Source organism: Loxodonta africana, chromosome 6, assembly GCF_030014295.1.
Source record: "Loxodonta africana isolate mLoxAfr1 chromosome 6, mLoxAfr1.hap2, whole genome shotgun sequence".
NCBI lineage: Eukaryota > Metazoa > Chordata > Mammalia > Proboscidea > Elephantidae > Loxodonta > Loxodonta africana.
The window spans coordinates 95,474,828-95,494,451 of record NC_087347.1 but is presented as its reverse complement, the minus strand read 5'-3'; the positions used below and the strand labels follow the sequence as shown (position 1 = coordinate 95,494,451).

The 19,624-nt window shown below is 36.8% G+C and overlaps 1 protein-coding gene across 3 annotated transcripts in view; it reads right to left on the bottom strand.

The window, feature by feature from the left end:
• STAM2 (signal transducing adaptor molecule 2) overlaps window positions 1-19,624 on the bottom strand; it is a 52,423-nt gene that overhangs the window by 2,681 nt on the left and 30,118 nt on the right. For all 3 annotated transcript variants that reach the window (XM_010586322.3, XM_064287136.1, XM_064287135.1), the window contains exons 8-13: window positions 13,513-13,607; window positions 11,462-11,544; window positions 11,224-11,311; window positions 10,084-10,138; window positions 3,914-4,067; window positions 1,415-1,584 (exon numbers count right to left, since the gene is read on the bottom strand). In XM_010586322.3, the coding sequence (XP_010584624.1) occupies window positions 1,415-1,584; window positions 3,914-4,067; window positions 10,084-10,138; window positions 11,224-11,311; window positions 11,462-11,544; window positions 13,513-13,607 (645 nt within the window). The remainder of the gene's footprint in view (window positions 1-1,414; window positions 1,585-3,913; window positions 4,068-10,083; window positions 10,139-11,223; window positions 11,312-11,461; window positions 11,545-13,512; window positions 13,608-19,624) is intronic.

The window sequence follows — 19,624 nt, the reverse complement described above, 5'->3', positions numbered from 1 at the left end:
TATTATAAGGCCTATTTAATGCAGGGTCTCCAAAATCTCTCACTAAAAGCATTTAAAAGTCTTTGAGGGGGTGCTAACTGCTCCTGGCAGGGGTGCCCTTGGTCAGCTGCTACGAGAATGAAGCCCCAAACTCAGAGCTGCACCTTCAGCTGTTTTCCCTGCCCCAAGCTCTAAAATACAACACAGAGGGAACTAGCTCTTCTCCTCACACAGCTTTTAGGCTTTCCTTTGGTAGGGATTTCACTTGCAAGGCTGTCCCTGATAGTCAAGTCAGTTTAACCAGAATCCCTACACAACGATAATTAAAAAGTAGAGAGAACAGTGTAATATGCATAGCATCCTGGAATCTATGCTGAGGATAGTCCTGCCCTGTAGTTTACTATTAACGCTTCACACACACAAAAAAAAAACAAGCTAAATATTCACGCCAAATTGTTCCTGTAACTACCGTGGCATATACTTCTTTTAAAATAGATACAATTTTAAATTACACCAAATACACTACTTACAATACAGGCAAATTTATGCCTACACTACTCTAGTTTTTCCTTCCGTAATTCCTAGTGTCACCTAGGATAACAAAATTTTACATTTTAATTTAACCGAACACCAATAATGAATAGGTTTACTTAATTTTCACATAATATTTAAAATTCACACTCACAGAATTTAAGAGTGGGAAGAAACCTTAGAGATCATCTTAAAAAACCAAACTCAATGCTGTCGAGTCAATTCCGACTCAAAGCGACCATACAGGACAGAGCAGAACTGCTCCCTGGGTTTCTAAGGCCGTTACACCCTTCTCCCTGGGAGCAGCTGATGGGTTCCAACCACCAACCTTTCAGTTAGCAGCAAGCGATTAATCACTGCACCACCAGGACACCTCTAGAGATCGTCTACACATGACTATACTCAATGAACATTTTGTATATTAAGCAAAGTGAACAGAAAGCCAGATATAAACATAATTCTTAGAATGGGACTATTCGTATGAAAAAGTAGACCACAAATTCTGCAGCTCAAAAACACGTATTTTTTAAGGATCAAAGTAACAACAGTTTTCTGATTTTTAGGAGTACATGCAGGTAAATATGTTCGAGACTACTTAACTAGAAAAGATTACAGCACAGTGCGAAGGATATCATGGAATCGGTACCCACAAAGGACAGTTAACTTTATTTGTCCCAGGGACCCACATTATAAGCAGAGGTCCGGGCAACCACCTCAGAGCTAAGAGTAGCACCTTTCCACCTTCTTATCCCAGAACTAGGAATGGGCAGTTCTATAACTTCATCTTTACAGTAAAAGATAACATGATTATTATGAAGAAAAGAGGCTACATAATGTCATTCTGAAAGTCTATGGAAAATCAATATACATAATTACAAAATTAACACAGCTCTCAATAACTTACCTTAAGTATGGAGCTTGAGCAGGCTGTGCTGTCACTGAAGAATTCACATTTGGAGGCAGAGATCTCAGTGGACCAATCTGATCTGGCCCTAGGCTGTAGCTCTGGCCAACAGTGACTTGGTGAATGCTTTGACCCATATAGTTTCCACCATGTGATTGAATTGGGTATGTCTATTAACCAAATAGGAGAAGTTGACTCACTGATCTCTAAAACATCTTTCTAACAATATGTTTACAACTCTAATATTTAATTCATTTCATTTAAGTCTTAAAACTCTGAAAGTCTTAAATGAAATCTGATATTAGAGTTCTTTAGGGAGCAATCTAGATCCACCCATCTATCCACCCTGGTTCAGACTGGAGGGTTTTCAAACCAAAGTGCCAAATCTACGGACATTTATGATTTGCTTAGTTGTTCTGCTATTTTGTGGGTGGGGGTTGGAGGGAAGAAGACAAAAAGGAGGAGGAGAGATGGTGTGTTTTTAAGTAAAGGGTTGGAATCCACCGAGGTTGCCTATTACTCTGTGATAGATAGGGTTTGCTGTAAAGCCAAAGAAAACTATTCACTCCCTTGAAGGGAAGCTCACCATCACTTCAAGACACCATCAGAATGGTCTTCTTTACCCCCATCCAAGGATGACTCATCCAATTCCTTCCTAAGAATGCAACTTAAGAGAAAAAGTTGAAAAACAAATGGTACCAGGGCAGGGCAGTGAACTCTCACTGGCCAGGCTTCCTTTATTTCCTGTCTTTAGGACAGACAGGAAAGAAGAAATAAGCAGTTGTGGGTAAAGACGACGAAGCAGCCTCAGGAAATAGCAAAAAAAAAAAAGGCCTAAGTCTCTGGGTATTTATATGTGCCCTACTTAATTTTCAGGGTAACAGCTCCTTAAGGACAGGGTCGTCTATCTGCCTATTATATACAGCATTTAAAACAACGCATGTATTTAATAAGTATCGAACAGGAACTATCGCCACATTAGTTTTAAACTCAGCTATTTTTAAAGCAAAGATCATCCACATGAACATTCAGAATGCTAGAGATGCCAAACAAATGACATTAACTGCAATTGTGTCACATCCTTAACAGACACCTAACAACCCACTGACAACTGGATGAGACTCGGGAACAAATCTCCTCTGCAGTTTAGGGCTTCACAGGTGCTACTAGTGGTGTGTTGCCCCAACTGCTTCTAGTACAGAAATAAGTATATATTTTTTTCACATTACAGTAAGATCCTTTGAATATTTAAAATGCTCTTGTGTATGAAGGGCGCAGATATAGATTATGTGACAAATCAAACTGATTGATAGAAAATTAACTTTTTCCAAAAATGAACTGTTCTTAGCAAAACACAGGTATGTAAACAATATACAATTAAATACAAAAACCTGACACAGAACTGACGAAGAACCCTTTTCACATACAAGCAAGCACACACATCACACAGGTCTATCACACAATGGTGCAGACTTTTCCAGTTAGCTCCATTTTCACAGCAGCAGCTAACATCTCTGAAGACAAAAGCAATATTGAAGAAACTTCAGCTGTCTTTTGCACTCAGAGATCCTTTCTACTCTCATCTGACTCTTTCATCATATCCAAAAGTTTAGGGCATGGCATATTCGATAAATGCATCTTAACTGATATGACAGTTACCACAGTAACTATCCTTTTCTTATTTAACAATTATGTGTCAAGTCATCAAAATTATGTACCCACATTCTAGCTTTTCTCATTGGTGTCTCCTTTACACACTCCTTTCCATACCAGTTTTCATAAATTAACATGATTTTGTCCATTGAAGCTCATTCTGAAATTCAATCACTAACTGGCTGAAACTTGAAAAAGGCTTCAGAATGGGGATACCGATAAACATAAGTTTTCACTTCAGTTTACAAGCACAGTAAAGGTGCAAAGTACTGGAAAATGATGCTGCTCACAGATGGCTTGTGGAGTCTGTCACTACCTCACAGGCCTGCTGCATACCCTCCTCATGCATGAATTTTTATGAATTTAAGTCATGCATCTAAGAAAAGGACAAGTAAATCAAGCTTTTGAGAACAAAATAAGTTCATTAACTAAGCGTCTTAATACTTATGTAAGTCAAAGACACCTTGAGAGACACTCGTAAATCAACATTCAATCTTGCTTACCGAGCAGCAGGGATACATTGCTACCTTTGCGGAGGACTTTGACATGACAGGCACTGTCCTAAATCACTTTAAACTTACAAAAGCATATGAAGAACAACTACTCCCCTCATTTAATGGTCTTTTCGCTCATCTCAAAACTCAACTAAAATGTATTTATGAAATATCACTATCTGAATCTGTTCTTATGAATAAGAATTGTTTAGCTAATATTTCTTGAAACCACCAAGATAAATTTTATTCATGGACCACAGAACTTTTACTACTATGCTTTAAGACAAAAATTTCTTTAATTGAAAGACTTTTTTTCCTTAATTTGAAAAATGTTCTCAGAAAACATGCTCACCTGCACTGGAACGCCAGCTGATGCAAGTGGGTAATGTGCTGGATGGTGGAGCTTTGAATAGACCGAATACACTGGTGCTTCATTCACCAATTTGTTATACAGTTCCAGAGCTTCCAAGACTTTTACATTCAACTCAGACAATTCTGAATGCTTCCTGATATAGAAGAAAGGCACTTTAATAATCTTAAAAAAAAAATTAAGTATGTATTTAGCAACATATATTATTTCTTAAATTTAGCACATTTTCTACTCATATTTTAAAATGTTCTTTTTACAGACAATGAAAGAATATACACAAAGAAAAACTGAGAGGAGGGACTATTTAAGTCTCGTAATAGCGAGGCTGATACGACTTCACAATTATTAGGGAAAGTCCTCTTCATGCCTCATAAAATGCCATCAATTCATAACTTTGGTTCTAGAAGAAATTTTTTACCTATTTCTTAACCTAGGTAAGAGTGCAAGCCTTACTTATAAATCTCAGTAAAGTTACTAGGGCAAAGTCCAGGGCCTGTTTTGAAGTGAAATGACTGAAATAAACACACACACACACTCAAAAAATCACGCACATTTTGTTTAAATCCATGAAATGATTAACTGAAAAAAAAAAATATTATTCTTGAAAGTGCAAGTGAAAACATATATATAAACTAATCTCTACTGCTTGTTTGTTGGTTTGTTTTTGAGAAAACGAGCAAAATCAGGTATCTTATTGTATAGTAACAGCAAACCCAAATAACAGCATTTTCAAATTTACCCAAGGAACTGCAGAGCAAATCCTTCTAACTTGGTACATTTTTGCCTTCCTCTGGGAGTAAAAAAGAACTCTTTGCAATTGATGAGTTTATAAAAGTTAAACAGCCACTTTTTATCTGGCCTAAAGCATCCATAAGTCCGCTTATTAAATGTGGCCCTTTCTATACATACACAGAGAGAAGAGCGATAAGAGGCAGAATCAGGTAAACAGACAAAGGGCTACCAGGTGAATGACCTGGACTGAGTCCTATTAAGACCTGTCAACTTTCCACTACTAGAATCTGTTATTTCTCAACCAAAAAAAAAAAAAAAAAAGTGCTTATTGCTTCTCTTGCATGTGTGACTATACAAAGCAGGTCAAACTTTAGTTTCAGAAAATATCAGTCACACACTACATAGGAGGAAGCTTCAGAAATTAGTGTCCATGCTAACAGATGTGTGATTAAGAATTAACTGAAGGATTTGGTCTACATAAATGCAGTATGATGATGAAACACAGCAGAAGGTGATGGATCACTATGTTTGAAATCAACTTCAAACAACAAAAACTGTTTACTGAGCTGTACCCAATGCTTTATTAGAAGAGAGAAAATTAAGCAGAAAGTGTGGTTCTCTCTCTCAAAGAGACTGCAATTTACTAAGGAGACAAGGCTAAGAACATGAAAAATGGCAAATGATGTAAGACAGCATATAATTGAATGCAAAATTATATGAAATAGCTAGGAAACAGAAGAATTTAGAGGAGAAGAAGATCAATTTGGGCTGCAGTAAACTGAAAAGGCTTTATGCAGAAGCTGGCACTTAAGGAAGGATGGACAGGCAAAGTAGAATAGGAAGAATACGGCAGGTGAGTGGGACAGTACAGACAAAGGCAGGAGCAGGATACACTGCGGAAGAACGAAAAATGCATCTTGATCAAAGTGGTAGAAAATGACTTTTGGAGGGTTTAAGAGAAAGATCACAAAAGTCTGGAATATAGTCAAGTCCAGACTATGGCTCTCTCTCGTTAATAAAGCTATCTAAACTTTTTTGGAGTCAATTTACATGGTTACCTAATACAATTTCTTAAGAGTTATAAATGCCACAGAGTTCCATTCTGTACAATGACAGATAAAAGTGAAACTTAAAATTTAATTGTCTGACAGTAAAGTTTTTTTCTTCATAGGAGTAACAGATAATAATCCATACAGAGGAAAGGTACATTAATAATCTTCAAATTTTTAAGCATGTCTTTAGCAACATAAATTATTTTTTAAATTTAGCACACGAATTAATATTTGCTTCATCTCTGAAGGCTCAACAATTGCAGTCAATAAAAATTTGTGAAGAACAGCAAGCACTGTGCAGAACAGAAGCTGCACTTACAGTCAATGGTCGTGGAACAAGAAAACGCCAGTTTGGCTATTCAGAACCTGAAAAGAAAACTAGCTAACGGTTGAGCTCTTACTCAAAAATAGCTCATATCCGAAAAGGTGGCTCTAAATTTTAATTCTTCTAGACTTTTTCTTTTATTCTTTTTATCAACAAAAAAATTATACTATGTCTTCTGCATATTATGACACATTTCCATGTCAACAGATACTTATCAATGACAATGCTTTTCACTGATAATTTTTTAAACCAGTCTCACACTGAGAGACATTTCGGTTACTTCCAAATTTGTTGTCATAAATAATATCTTGATGGACACCCTAGGAGCTAAATTTTTGCATATGTTGTTGTTGTTGGGTGCCGTCGACTTGGTTTCAACTCACGGCAACCCTATGCACGACAGAATGAAACGCTGCCTGGTCCTGTGCCATCCTCACAATCTTTGCTATGTTTGAGATTGTTATTGCAGACACTGTGTCAATCCATCTCCTTGAGGGTCTTCCTTTTTTCTTATCAAGCATGATGTCCTTCTGCAGAGACTGGTCCCTTCTGATAATATGTTCAAAGTATGTGAGACCAAGTCTTGCCATCCTCACTTCCAAAGGGCACTCTGGCTATACTTCTTCCAAAACAGACTTGTTCGTTCTTCTGGCAGTCTATGGTATATTCAATATTCTTCCCCAACATCATAATTCAAAGGCATCAATTCTTCTTTGGTCTGCCTTATTTACTGTCCAGCTTTCACATGCATATGAGGTGAATGAAAACATCATGGCTTGGTTCAGGATCATCTTGGTCCTCAAACTGACATCCTTGCTTTTCAGCACTTTAAAGAGGTCTTTTGGAGCACATTTGGCCAATGCAAATGATTGTTTGATTTCTTGACTACTGTTTCCACGGGTGTTGACTGTGGATTCAAGTAAAATGAAATCCTTGACAACTTCAATATTTTCTGTTTATTATGATGTTGCCTATTGGTCCAGTCGTGACGATTTTTTTTTACGTTGAGGTATAATCTATACTGAATGCTGTAGTCTTTGATCTTCATCAGTAAGTGCCTCAAGTCCTCTTTGCTTTCAGCAAGCAAAGTTGTGTCATGTGCATATTGCAGGCTGATAATAAGTCTTCCTCCAATCCTGATGCTGCGTTCTTCTTCAAATAGTTCATCTTCTTGGATCATTTGTTCAGCATACAGATAGAATAAGTATGATGAAAGGATACAACCCTGACGCGTACCCTTCCTGATTTTAAACCACTCAGTATCCCCTTGTTCACTTCAAACGACTGTCTCTTGGTCTAGTACAGGTTATGCATTTGTACAATTAAGTGTTCTGGAATTCCCATTCTTTGCAATGTTACCCATAATTTGCTATGATCCACACAGTTGAATGCCTCTGCATAGTCAATAAAACACAGGTAAACATCTTTCTGGTATTCTCTGCTTTCAGCCAAGATCCATCTCACATTAGCAATGATATCCCTCGTTCCACATCCCTTTCTGAATCGAGCTTAAACTTTCTGGTGGTTCCCTGTCAATGTACTGCTGCAGCCACTTTTGAATAATCTTCAGCAAAATTTTACTTACATGTGATATTAATGACATTGTTCAATAATTTCCACATTCTTTTGGATCACCTTTCTTTGGAATGGGTACAAATATGGATCTCTCCCAGTTGGTGGCCAGGTAGCTGACTCTTAATTTCTCGGCAGAGACACTTGAGCACCTCCGGCCCTGAAGCCCTTTGTTGAAACATCTTAATTGGTATTCCACCAATTCCTGGAGCCCTGTTTTTCGCCAATGCCTTCGGTACAGCTTGAACCTCTTCCTTCAATACCATGGGTTCCTCCTGAAATAGCTGAATGTCAATCAATTATTTTTGGTACACTGACTGTGTATTCCTTCCATCTTCTTTTGATGCTTCCTGTGTCATTCAATATTTTGCCCATAGAATCCTTCAATATTGTAACTCGGGGCTTGAATTTTTTCTTCAGTTCCTTCAGCTTGAGAAATGCCAAGTGTTTCTTTTGGTTTCCTGACTCCAGGTCTTTGCACATTTCATTGTAATACTTTACTTTGTCTTCTCCAACTGTCCTTTTAAAACTTCCGTTTAGCTCTTTTACTTCCTCATTTCCTCCATTCGCTTTAGCTGCTCCACATGCAAGAGCAAGTTTCAGAGTCTTTTCTGACATCCTTTTTGGTCTTTTCTTTCTTTCCTGTCTTTTTAATGGCCTTTTGTTTTCTTCACGTATAATATCCTTGATATCATCGCACAATTCATCTGGTGTTCGGTCACTACTGTTCAGTGGGTCAAATCTATTCTTGAGATGGCCTCTAACTTCAAGTGGCATATACTCAAGGTCATATCTGGGCTCTCGAAGACTTGTTTTAATTTTCTTCAGCTTCAGCTTGAACTTGCATATGAGCAATTGATGGTTTTTGCATATATTTCTATATATTTAGTACAGGCTTTAAATTGCTGGGTTGATAGGATACAGGATGCTTTTAGGTTCCAAAAAGGCTTATGAAAATTGCAACCCTAGTGACACCTACACACATGCATGCAAAAGCTGGAAAATAAATAAGGAAGACCAAAAAAGAATTGAGGCCTTTGAATTATGGTGTTGGTGAAGAATACTGACTGCCAGAAGAATGAACAAATCTTCCTGAAAAGAAGTACAGCAAGAATATTCCTTAGAAGCGAGGATGGCAAGACTTCGTCTCCTGTACTTTGGACTTGTTATCAGGAGGGACCAGTCCCTGGACAAGGACATCATGCTTGGTAAAGTAGAGGGTCAGTGAAAAAGAAGACACTCAACGAGATGGACTGACACAGTGGCTGCAACAATGGGCTCAAACATAGCAATGACTGTGAGTATACTGCAGGACTGGGCAGTGTTTCGTTCTGTTGTACAATGGGTTGCTGAATTGGAACAAACTTGACAGCACCTAACGAGTCATTTTTCTATAGAAAAATGCAAAGAACTTATGAAAAATACCCCCATCAGACAAAGAGTACAAACTTCAGTGACTGTAAAGAGTCTTGCTACTGTAGTTCTCTGGTAGAAGCAGTTAAGAAAGAACATAGTTTCTTTCTCCTTACTGCTTTGGTCCTTACCTAATCCCTTTGTCCTGGGCTGTTTTATACAGAAGCTTAATAAATAAGGGACAGAAAGGGATAGAGATGACAGAACACTAGGACTGTATCCCTTGTCTTCCATTCACTATGGGTTCTTCCTCCAACTTCAAAGAAAGCTCTGAAGAGTAAGTGAAAGAAGCAGAACTAAGAACTCAAAACCCTGATAGTCAATCATTCAGTGCTACTATTTCTAAAGTACAGCGAGACTAGACAAGATGACAAAATTAAAAGGGCAATACCACAAAAACTAAACCCACCGCCATCGAGTCGATTTCAACTCATAACAACCCTATAAGACAGAGTAGAACTGCCCAAGTTTCTAAGGAGCACCTGGTGGATTCGAACTGCGAACCTTTTGGTTAGCAGCTATAGCTCTTAGCCACTATGCCATCAAGGTTTCCGAAAGGGCAATAGAAAGACAAAAATATAAGGAAGAAAAATGAGAAGAGAAGAAGTTGTGTTGCATTGGATTTAGCTTCACAAATACTAAGGAATTTAATCTGAAATTTTACAACTACCACTTTTCACTACATAACAAACGATCTCTTACATAACAGATGAGCTCTTGCCTAGGCATTTTATTTTCCCATTTTATGCTTTATTCACTTTATTCTTCATTACTTATTATCCCCTTAATTCCAGCCCAAGTAAGAAGATAAAGATCGGCGCTATAAAAGCAAGAGTCCACGATTCTAAGCACACTACATTTCCATGGGCGGGATGCTACCAAAATGAGAAGTACGACCTTGCTATCAATTTTGTAAGAGCTTTTCATCAATTCCAACAGATTGTACAGTTCTACAAAACAGCCCCAGTTTAAAGTTCCACCAAAAACAAGTAAACTATAAAGTATACTTGTTTACATAAGTAACCTATACTTTTCATTGCTTGAGTGAAAAATCTCACCTATCAATCTCTTCAAGTTTTTCATCTATCATTGGACCCATCTGTTGACAGGTATCTGTAAATACAAAAATACTTAAAAAATCTAGAACCTTAAATCAGTTTAGGCTAGTTTCAACAATTTTCAATAACAAAGCACCAATATCCAGCCAGGCACAATACACAGAAAGTTAAGTCTATGCTAGAGAATGGACTACAAAAGATCTAATTTTAATACTATTCAGCTTCAATATTAGTGTCACGTGACCGAAGACAAGGTCAAAATTAAAACAGAAATCCCACCATGTTCCTTGGAACTATTAAACAAGTTTACAGACTGAAATTTGGAGTTTGTCCCAAAGTCTTAAAAATACATAGAAGACTATTACTATCTAAGTAAAATGAATTTAAGCCAGAGTATATAAAATATGTAACCATGTGCAGACTAGATATGAACATTTTTCATTATATTTAAGCCACATCAAAATTATACTTTTTGTGTATTTCCAAATGTAAACACTGATACAATGAATAGCACAATATTCTATATTCACAGATTTTCTACTATAAAAACATACACAAGATTTAACTATTTACATCAGAAATAAAAAAAAAGTAAGAACTTTGTTTTAACTGCTTCAAGTTTTCTTAGGGACTAAAATGCACATCAGCATACATCCAATGACTACATTACAAAGTTAACACTGATCACATATAATTTTGATCTTTAAAATCATGATACAAATAAAAAAAAATGATAATGAACACAGTTTATACAAGGCTATGAATAATAAGTAAAAACTCATCTGAAAAAAAATCTAAAAAAAAAAAAATCATGATACAAGAGAATTAAAACAGGAATAAGATTTTCTAGTATTTTGACTCAATTAATATGCTGTTATTTCTAATTTCTCCTTTTTTGGATTAAAAATCTCATCAGCCAGTTTCACTGGTGGGCTTATAGAAAATACGAAGACTTCTGTTTTGAAAAGGAGGCACAGGTTTCTGAAGACACCTTCCAAGGAATACTTTCACTATGTTACAGTCTACTCCCCATCAGAAATTTATTTCTAATTTCCGGAAGGAAACACAAAGCAGAAGACATAATGAACAGCTAAAAATAACTGAATTACATTAAAATAATCCCAAATATTCACTAAGTACCTTCTAAGTCCAAGAGGTCTTGGGAGTCTGGTTTTGAATCTGTTGGATCTATACTCTGGAGTACCTGCAGGGCTCTATCCATCTTATCCTAAAAAAAACGTAATACAGCACTTTGAAAACTCAAAAAAGTTTTAACTTCAATGAACATAAAGATTACTCTTGCCAAACATTCTCAAGGATATAAAATACATTTTAAAAGTTGTGATAGTTTAACTGCTAAACAAAAGAAGAACTCTACCTCATCTATATAAACAGGCTCAGGCTCTGATTTCTTAATTTCCTCCACATCATCATCAATTACATTCAATTGGTCCACAGCCACTATGGAAACAAAGTAAACTGTAAGTTCTTCAGTATTTACTTGGGTATTTTAGCCATTAATTTATAAGTAGAGCATGATTACCCACGAGGAAAAACAAAGGAAGCCCTTTAAACAGTCATCACAGTTCATCATAAACATACATTATTACATATGGTCATTCATTCATGTCACAAGTATTTATTTTGCACTTACTGTGTCCCAGGCATTATTCTAGGCACTGGGAATACACCAGTGAATAAAACAGACAAGAATCCTGCCCTCAAGGAGCTTATATTCTAGTGGCACAAGAGAGCAATATAAATGGGAGCTGTCATTACAGGCACTTCCCTAGAAACAGAGTGTTACCACTGGAGTGAATAAATACACAAGGGAGTAGATTATTATCTATTTAGCTAACTGCAGAGTTAAATTTATGAGTTATTTGTACACTCCTTCCTTGTTATAAAATATTATTTCTTATGTGAAGAAAAAATAGACCTGATTTCAATCTAACTTTGATAATAGTTAAAACAACACATATAAAACCCTTTCATAAAAAGAAAGTTGAAAACTAATTTCCAAATACATATAAACTAATTGTTCACTGGAATACTGCTAGGATGTACTATATTTTAATATAGTCAATTTTGGTACAAATAAAACTACTACAAAAATCTTTACTAAGACAATTTTTATTGTAGTTTTATTTATAACAAAGTTTAAGTCCAAAGGATTTTTAAGTCTCAGCAGTTAGCCATCTCTTTCAATGTAAGTACATTCTAAGGCCAGATTGGCTGTCTTTAGAATCCTGGCTCTATCACTTACTAGTCACATAACACTTCAGCCTCAGTTTCCTTATCTATAAAATGGGATAACAAAAGCAGCTAGCTCACAGAGTTATGAGAATTAAATGACAGTGCAAACAAAAGGCTTGGCACAATGCCTGACAAATAGTGCATGCTCAATAACCATTAGCCATTACTTCTGACCATCATCATCATCAGTATTATCACCTGTTTCTTCACATTCAGCCCCCCACTTCCCTGCAGGCATGAGAAATGGAATGCTTTCTCAGCAAGGCTGACAGCAACTGAGGACTATTGTCTACTGCTGCAGAACTGAGTGAAGCTCAGAAGATCTGAGCCAGGCATATTAGGGTCTTGATTATATAAAAAAAAAAAAACTTCATTATTGCCTTAAGTTCCTTCAGATCAAATCAATGTGAGAAAAAGCCTAAAACTTGGGAGTACTCCCAACCCCTGCAACCACACTCAGCACCTGCTCACCAAGCCCCCACACCCCCACGCCTTGACACCTGGTGCTACAATGATAAAGAAAAACCATACTCTTTGTACTGCACAGACACAAACTGCCTCTTGCACTACATAACTGGGTCAAGTTAAATATTTACATGGTCACAGATGATTTTGTGCCTGATATTTAACTAAGTAAGTTAATTCTCAGAATATTTAAAACAAGGTAAGGAAACAGTTCCTGGAATTGACCTGGGATAAGTTAACAACCCCTTAGCTTGGTAGGAAATCAGTTAAATTGTAATGCCAATAAATAAATAATTTAAAACAAGAGTTAAATGCCTATCTACCTTACAGAGGTAGTCCCCAACTTAAAAAAATTCATGTTACCATACTTACAACCATCTTTTTTATTCCCCCTCCTGGTACATCTTATCGTCAGTAATGTGTACTACATACAATATTGCAATGCGTAATTTGCTGATGTTATCATTCTCATGTTAAGCCCCAAAGACAAATAAGGATTGGATTTATAAACATACTCATAATAAAAGACAATAACAATGAAAACTAAAAAAATATGAGGTATTCGACTTAATTTCAGAACCTAATTAGACGGAGTTGTCAGAATGGAATCCTGTCGTAAGTTGGGGACTACCTATATTTAAAACTGAACCATAAAATTCAAGTGTAAAATACTTTAATAAATTTAACCTTCTCTAAGATTTAACTTACCTGCCTCAGACTCTATGTTTAAATTCGTTGTTACAAAATTAGATGGGAAGAGTCCTATTCCTCTGTGATTTTCTCCTTTCCACCAATTGGCATCACTGAAAATACAGTGCAAAAATGTCCTTTGTTTCTCTATGTTTGAGTACATTAGTGTTAAGAGGAATTAAAATAAAAATTAAATTTAGCCTACTTTGAAAATACTAGTTCGTATCCAGCTCTATTTACAGTCATTCTCCTTATTTAATGAAAAAACATAGAAAAGTACAAATAAAACAATCATCCAGATTCCCATACTTGGCTTTAAAACTAATCAGCAGTTGCTCTTATTTGGTTCTGGGCTTTTAACAAAATAAAATATTATAGTTAATGCTGAAGTCTCCTTTATCAATAACCTCAAGTCCCAACCTCATATCCATCCTACCACACCAACACCATCATCTCATCCATTCAGTCTTTTACATAGATCTGTATCTAACTCTCTATATAGATGTTAATCTTTATATATCTTGTTCATTTTATTAATGTTTTTAAATCTTATTTTTATCCCTTTTAAATTATGATGTTTCATCACAGGAATATGTCATATTTAATCTATCATTACCGTACAGACGGACATTGAGGTTGTTTCCAGCGTTTCATTGCTATGAACATTGGAGTAATGATCATCCTAGATTCTAGGGCATACCTGCAACAGTTTCTCTAGGCTTATTCACATGGAATTGCTGGGCCACAGCACAAAAAACACGTTCAGTTTTACCAGAAATTCCCAAATGTTCCCCAATGTGGCTGTATCAATTGACCTTCCTCCCTCCCTGAGCAGAATGTTAGAATGTCATACAAGGTAACTAAGCCAGTAGAGAAATCCCACCTCATTAGCTTTTCTAGTCTGCTCACCATCAGAGATTTATTTCTAGTTTCTAGAAGCAAATACAAAACAGAAAAAAATCCACCTGTGTGTTTGCTGATAATTCAGATTGTGTCTTCCGTAACCTGCTTGTTTATATTTTTTGCCCATTATTCTTTTTCCCACTGGGTCAGCTGTCTTTTTCATGGATCTGTAGGGCTTCTTTGCATACCCTGAATAGCAACTGATTGAATTATGCAAATACCTTTCTCAGGATCTTACTTGTCTTTTAACGTGCTTACAGTTTCTTTTACTCCACGGTGTTTTCCCCCCTTGTGATCAAATTTAGCAATCTTCCTTTATGGTTTATACCTTTAAGAAATCTTTCTATACCCTTAAACTCATATATTGATTCTCCTATATGTTTTTCTAATAGTTTTGGTTTGTCTTTTTTTATCCCCCTCCCATGTTTAGGTCTTTAATCTACCCAGAATTAAAATTTATAGACTGTGTAAAGCTGAATCAAGTTTTATTTTATTTGTACCATATAAAAAGCCAATCATCCCAGAAAAAATTTATGGGCTAGTCCATCATTTTTTCTGCTGATTTATAACACCCCATCTTTCAAAGAGCAAGTTGCTCTCTGTTCATGAGTCTAATTTTTGCATTCAACCGAATGGTATACATGTCTATTTACTACAGCTTGTAAATATGCCTTGATACCTGGTCAAGAAAGTACCCTCTCTGTATTATTTTCATCTATTGTCCATGATAAAACCTGTTTTGCAGGTTTTCTGGAAAAAAGTCCTGATGGGGTTTTAACTGGAAATCCACTGAACTTATCAATGAGTACAGGAAAAATTAAATCTTTACAATATTAAACATGGTATCTCTCTCCATTTATTCAGATTTTCTCTTACAGCTTTCAAAGAATTCTGTAATTTTCTCCATACAGACCTTACATGTCTTTGTTAGATTTATTACTAGATAACTTATTATAACTTTTGTTACTACAGTATTTTTACCCTAATAAGACACACCCACTACATTTGTCAGCCATGCGCTCCCCTGGTGAGGCATCCTCACAAGTACCTCCACGCCAAGGCTCTTCCACTAGTTGCTGTAAAAAAAAGTTAGCATAGCGCACTTACAAAAATACCTCACGGGAGGAGGGCAGACTCAGCAAACACAGAAGGCGCACGTTATTTGTGTAAAAACACAGTACTGGGAATGGTATTTTTTCTATTTTCTTTTCTAATTACCGTATTTTATGCAAATAACACACATCTTCTGTATTTGTTTGCCTGCTGTGTCCTGCTCCTGCAAGGTATTTTCCTTAGTACACTTTTTTTTTAAACAGTAGTATGTAAAAGAGGGTTGGCATGGAGGCACTCATGAGGATGCCTCAAGGGAGGAGGCCAAGCCAGCAAGCAAATGCAAAAGGCTGTGTTATTTGCGTAAAATATGATAGTTGTGTTTAGAGTAAAGCATACTACTGATTTTTGTATGTTGAGCCTGTATTCAACAACTTTAACAAACTCTCATCAGTTTTAATGATTTATCCATTGACTGTCTTGGGCTTTCTACATGGACAATCACAGTATCTGCAAATAATAACTTTTTCTCTTTCTCAAAATTTGAATTACTGGAAAGGTGTTCTAAGGCTGAATTAACTTCTAGGATTCTGAAACATCATTTCATTTATAACTATCAAAAGATATGAAAGAGTTATATATCTCCCAAATTCCTAAGACCATAAAATAATGGCTGTATTAACAATTCTAAGATACCGTATGTGATGACTATTCAGGATTAAAAGAAATCCCCTTTTCCTCTCTTGTAGCATGATTTACCTCCTCAACTACAGTTGTGAGCTCCTTGATGAAGCATAAAAATAATCAAACCAACCAAACGTCATTTCAAAGCACTGACTCCTTTCTAACCCTAATCCATCTGTTACTATATCCTCTCCATTACCAGTTGATTCTATGGAACATTAATGGCATAAAATATTTTATTTTTAAATTCCTCAACTAAGGTGATTCAGCACTGTAACTTTCCACGAAGCATTTGATAATTAAGGAAAAATTTAAAAGCAGCATTTATTTTTAGAGCTTTTATATTAAGAAAGAATATATCACAAGAGTGAAAAATGATGTGAATGTAAGGGGCACAGCTGTATCTTCAACAAATTGATTATTCAGCTAACTTCACTGAAAACCTACCAAAGAGGGGCGAATAGCTGAGCACTGAAGTTACAAAGACAATTAAGGCATACTTTCTGCTCTCAGGAAACTTATAATCTAGCACAGTGTTTTTCAATCTCCCCCACCAAACAAAATGATGTTACCTGGTTTACATTCTGGGGTTTTCCCCTTCCCCTACCTCCAACCCAGGAAATTGCTGAACCCCTTTAGAATCAACTGATCTAGTTGGAGAGACTTTTGTAAATGAGTAATTGCAACACAGTATAAGAAATGCCAGAACATACGTTCAAGCAGTTCCAGCAGCACAGAGGTTTGGAACCTCTAACTCTATTGGGACTTAAAGGCAGAAAGGGTTTGAAGAATTCTAAGAGGATGTAAAATTCGACCTAGTTCTTGAAGGTTAAGTAGGCATTCATTGGAAGAAAAAGGCAATTAGGGCTCTGGAAACAAAAACTGTATTATTTTTGTCCTGCTAACACTTGGAGAGAGCCCTGGTGGCACAGTGGTTAAGAGCTCAAGCTGCTAATCAAAAGGTTGCCAGTTTGAATCCACCAGTTGTTCCTTGGGAACCCTAAGTGGCAATTCTATTGTCCTAATAGGACCACTATGAGTCAGGATTGCCTTGACAGCAACACGTTTGTTTTGGTTATCATTTGGATAAGAAAATATTCTGCACACTGAGATAAAAAATAAAGCCGTACTATAAAGTTTTAAGTCTCCAAAACAAATGAAAACTTGAACCTTTCCTTTTAGCTACTGACTTCTTAGCAAAAACAACTATTTGCTGACTTGCAATGATGATCAGGGTATGATAATCATGTGAGAAAACTACTATTTCTACCATTGAACTCACCAACTGTAAACCTGGTAACCCCATGGGGGTGGGTGGGGAGGGAGGGGTTCCTTTAAACACCCATTTTACTTTTTATTGAGAAGCCAACCCTTCTGAAGTCTAGGCTCCCTTCCAAACCTTACTTCCAAGTAAACTTCCTTTTCTTTTTTGAATGTTTTTGCCTCTTTTGACGGGGTTTTCCAGGCAGAGAGAACCAAATGTACAATGCCACAGAGGTCTAATCAGAACATGACATCTTTGGAACTGTAAGAGTTCCACTTGATTATTTGAAATGGCACTTAAAGGACAAACAAGGAATGGTGAGATAAAGCTAAAAACATAAAAAATGAAGGGCTTTCTGGGTATATTCTGTTAATAAGAAATGAGTGCCTTTTCTACCAGCTCAGTGTTTCTTTTTTATTGAGTTTTAGATGGTTTAGAGAGCAAATTAGTTTCTCATCCAACAATTAATACACATATTGCTTTGGTACATTGGTTACCACCCCCACAACATGCCACACTCTCCCCTTCTTTACCTTGAGTTCCCCATTGCCAACTTTCCTGTCCCCTCCTGCCTTCTCATCCTTGCCCCTGGGTTAGTGTGCCCATTTAGTCTCATTTTGTTTTATGGACCTGTCTAACCTGCGGCTGAAGGGTGAACCTCAGGAGTGACTTCAGTACTGAGTTAAAAAGGGTGTCCGGGAACCATACTCTTGGGGTTTCTCCAGTCTCTATCAGACCGATGAGTCTGATCTTTTTTGTGTGTGTGAGCTAGAATTTTGTTCTACATTTTTCTCCAGCTCTGTTCGGGACCCTCTATTGTGATCCCTGTTAGTGCAGTCAGTGGTGGTAGCTGGGCGCCATCTAGTTGTGCTGGACTGTTTGGTGGAGGCTGTGGTGCTTGTGGTCCGTCAGTCCTTTGGACTTACCTTTCCCTTCTGTCTTTGGATTTTTTCATTCTCCCTTGTTCCAGATGGGGCGGGACCAGTGGAGTATCTTAGATGCCCATTCACAAGCTTTTGAACCTCAGACACTACATATCAAAGTAGGATGTAGAACATTTTCTTTATAAACTATGTTATGCCAATTAAGCTAGATGTTCCCTGAGACCACGAACCCCACGGCCCTCAGCCTAGTAATTCAGTCCCTCAGGGAGTTTTGGAGGGGTCCGTGGGGCTTCCATAACCTTGCCTTAGATAAGCTGTGCTGGCTTCCCCAGTATTGTGTACTATCTTACCCTTTGCCAAAGTTACCACTTAGCTATTGTCTATTTAGTGTTTTTCCTTCCCCACCTCTCCCCTCCCTCGTAACCAACAAAGATTGTTTCTTTTTGTGTGTAAACCTTTTCATGAGTTTTCACAATAGTGGTCTCATACAGTATTTGTCATTTTGCGATGGACTTATCTCATTCAGCATAATGACCTCCAGATTCTGCCATGTTTTGAGACGTTTCGAAGATTCATCATTGTTCTTTATCGTTGTGCAGTATTCCATTGTGTGTACGTACCATAATTTATCCATTCATCTGTTGATGGGAACTTAGGTTGTTTCCATCTTTTTGCTATTGTGAATAATGCTGCAATGAACATGGATGTGTGTATGTCTATTCATGTGACGGCTCTTATTTCTCGAAGATATATCCCTAGGACTGGGATTGCTGGATCATATAGTATTTCCAGCTTTTTAAGGAAGCGCCATATCATTTTCCAAAATGGTTGTACCATTTTGCATTCCCATCAACAGTGCTTAAGAGTTCCAGTCTCCCTGCAGCCTCTCCAACATTTGTTATTATTATTTTTTTTTTGATTCATACCAGTAATGTCAGAGTGAGTCAGTATTTCTTAAATTGAGGTCCAAGGATGAGGTATCTCCAAGGAACCTCAAGTTCTATATGGGAAATTTTTAATTTTGTGCTTTCACTTCCACAACAATCTAAAAGCAATGGGTACAGTCATTTCCTGGATCATCTGATGACCTCCTTTTAACCTAAGATTGCCAAATTGGATAATTTTAACACTCGAGTTTGCATTTGTGTTTAAAATCTTGCCAGTGATAGCCAATCTCAGAATGACAACATTTAACCCATAATGTACTGGTAAGCATGTTTGTGGCTACTGTAAAATTGGGGTGTCCTATCATCAAAATGACAGCAATCGACCTACATATGCCATCATGTTGAATTCATGTTGAATTCTCTTAGCAGTTACAAAGAAAAGAGTTCTCTTTTGCAGT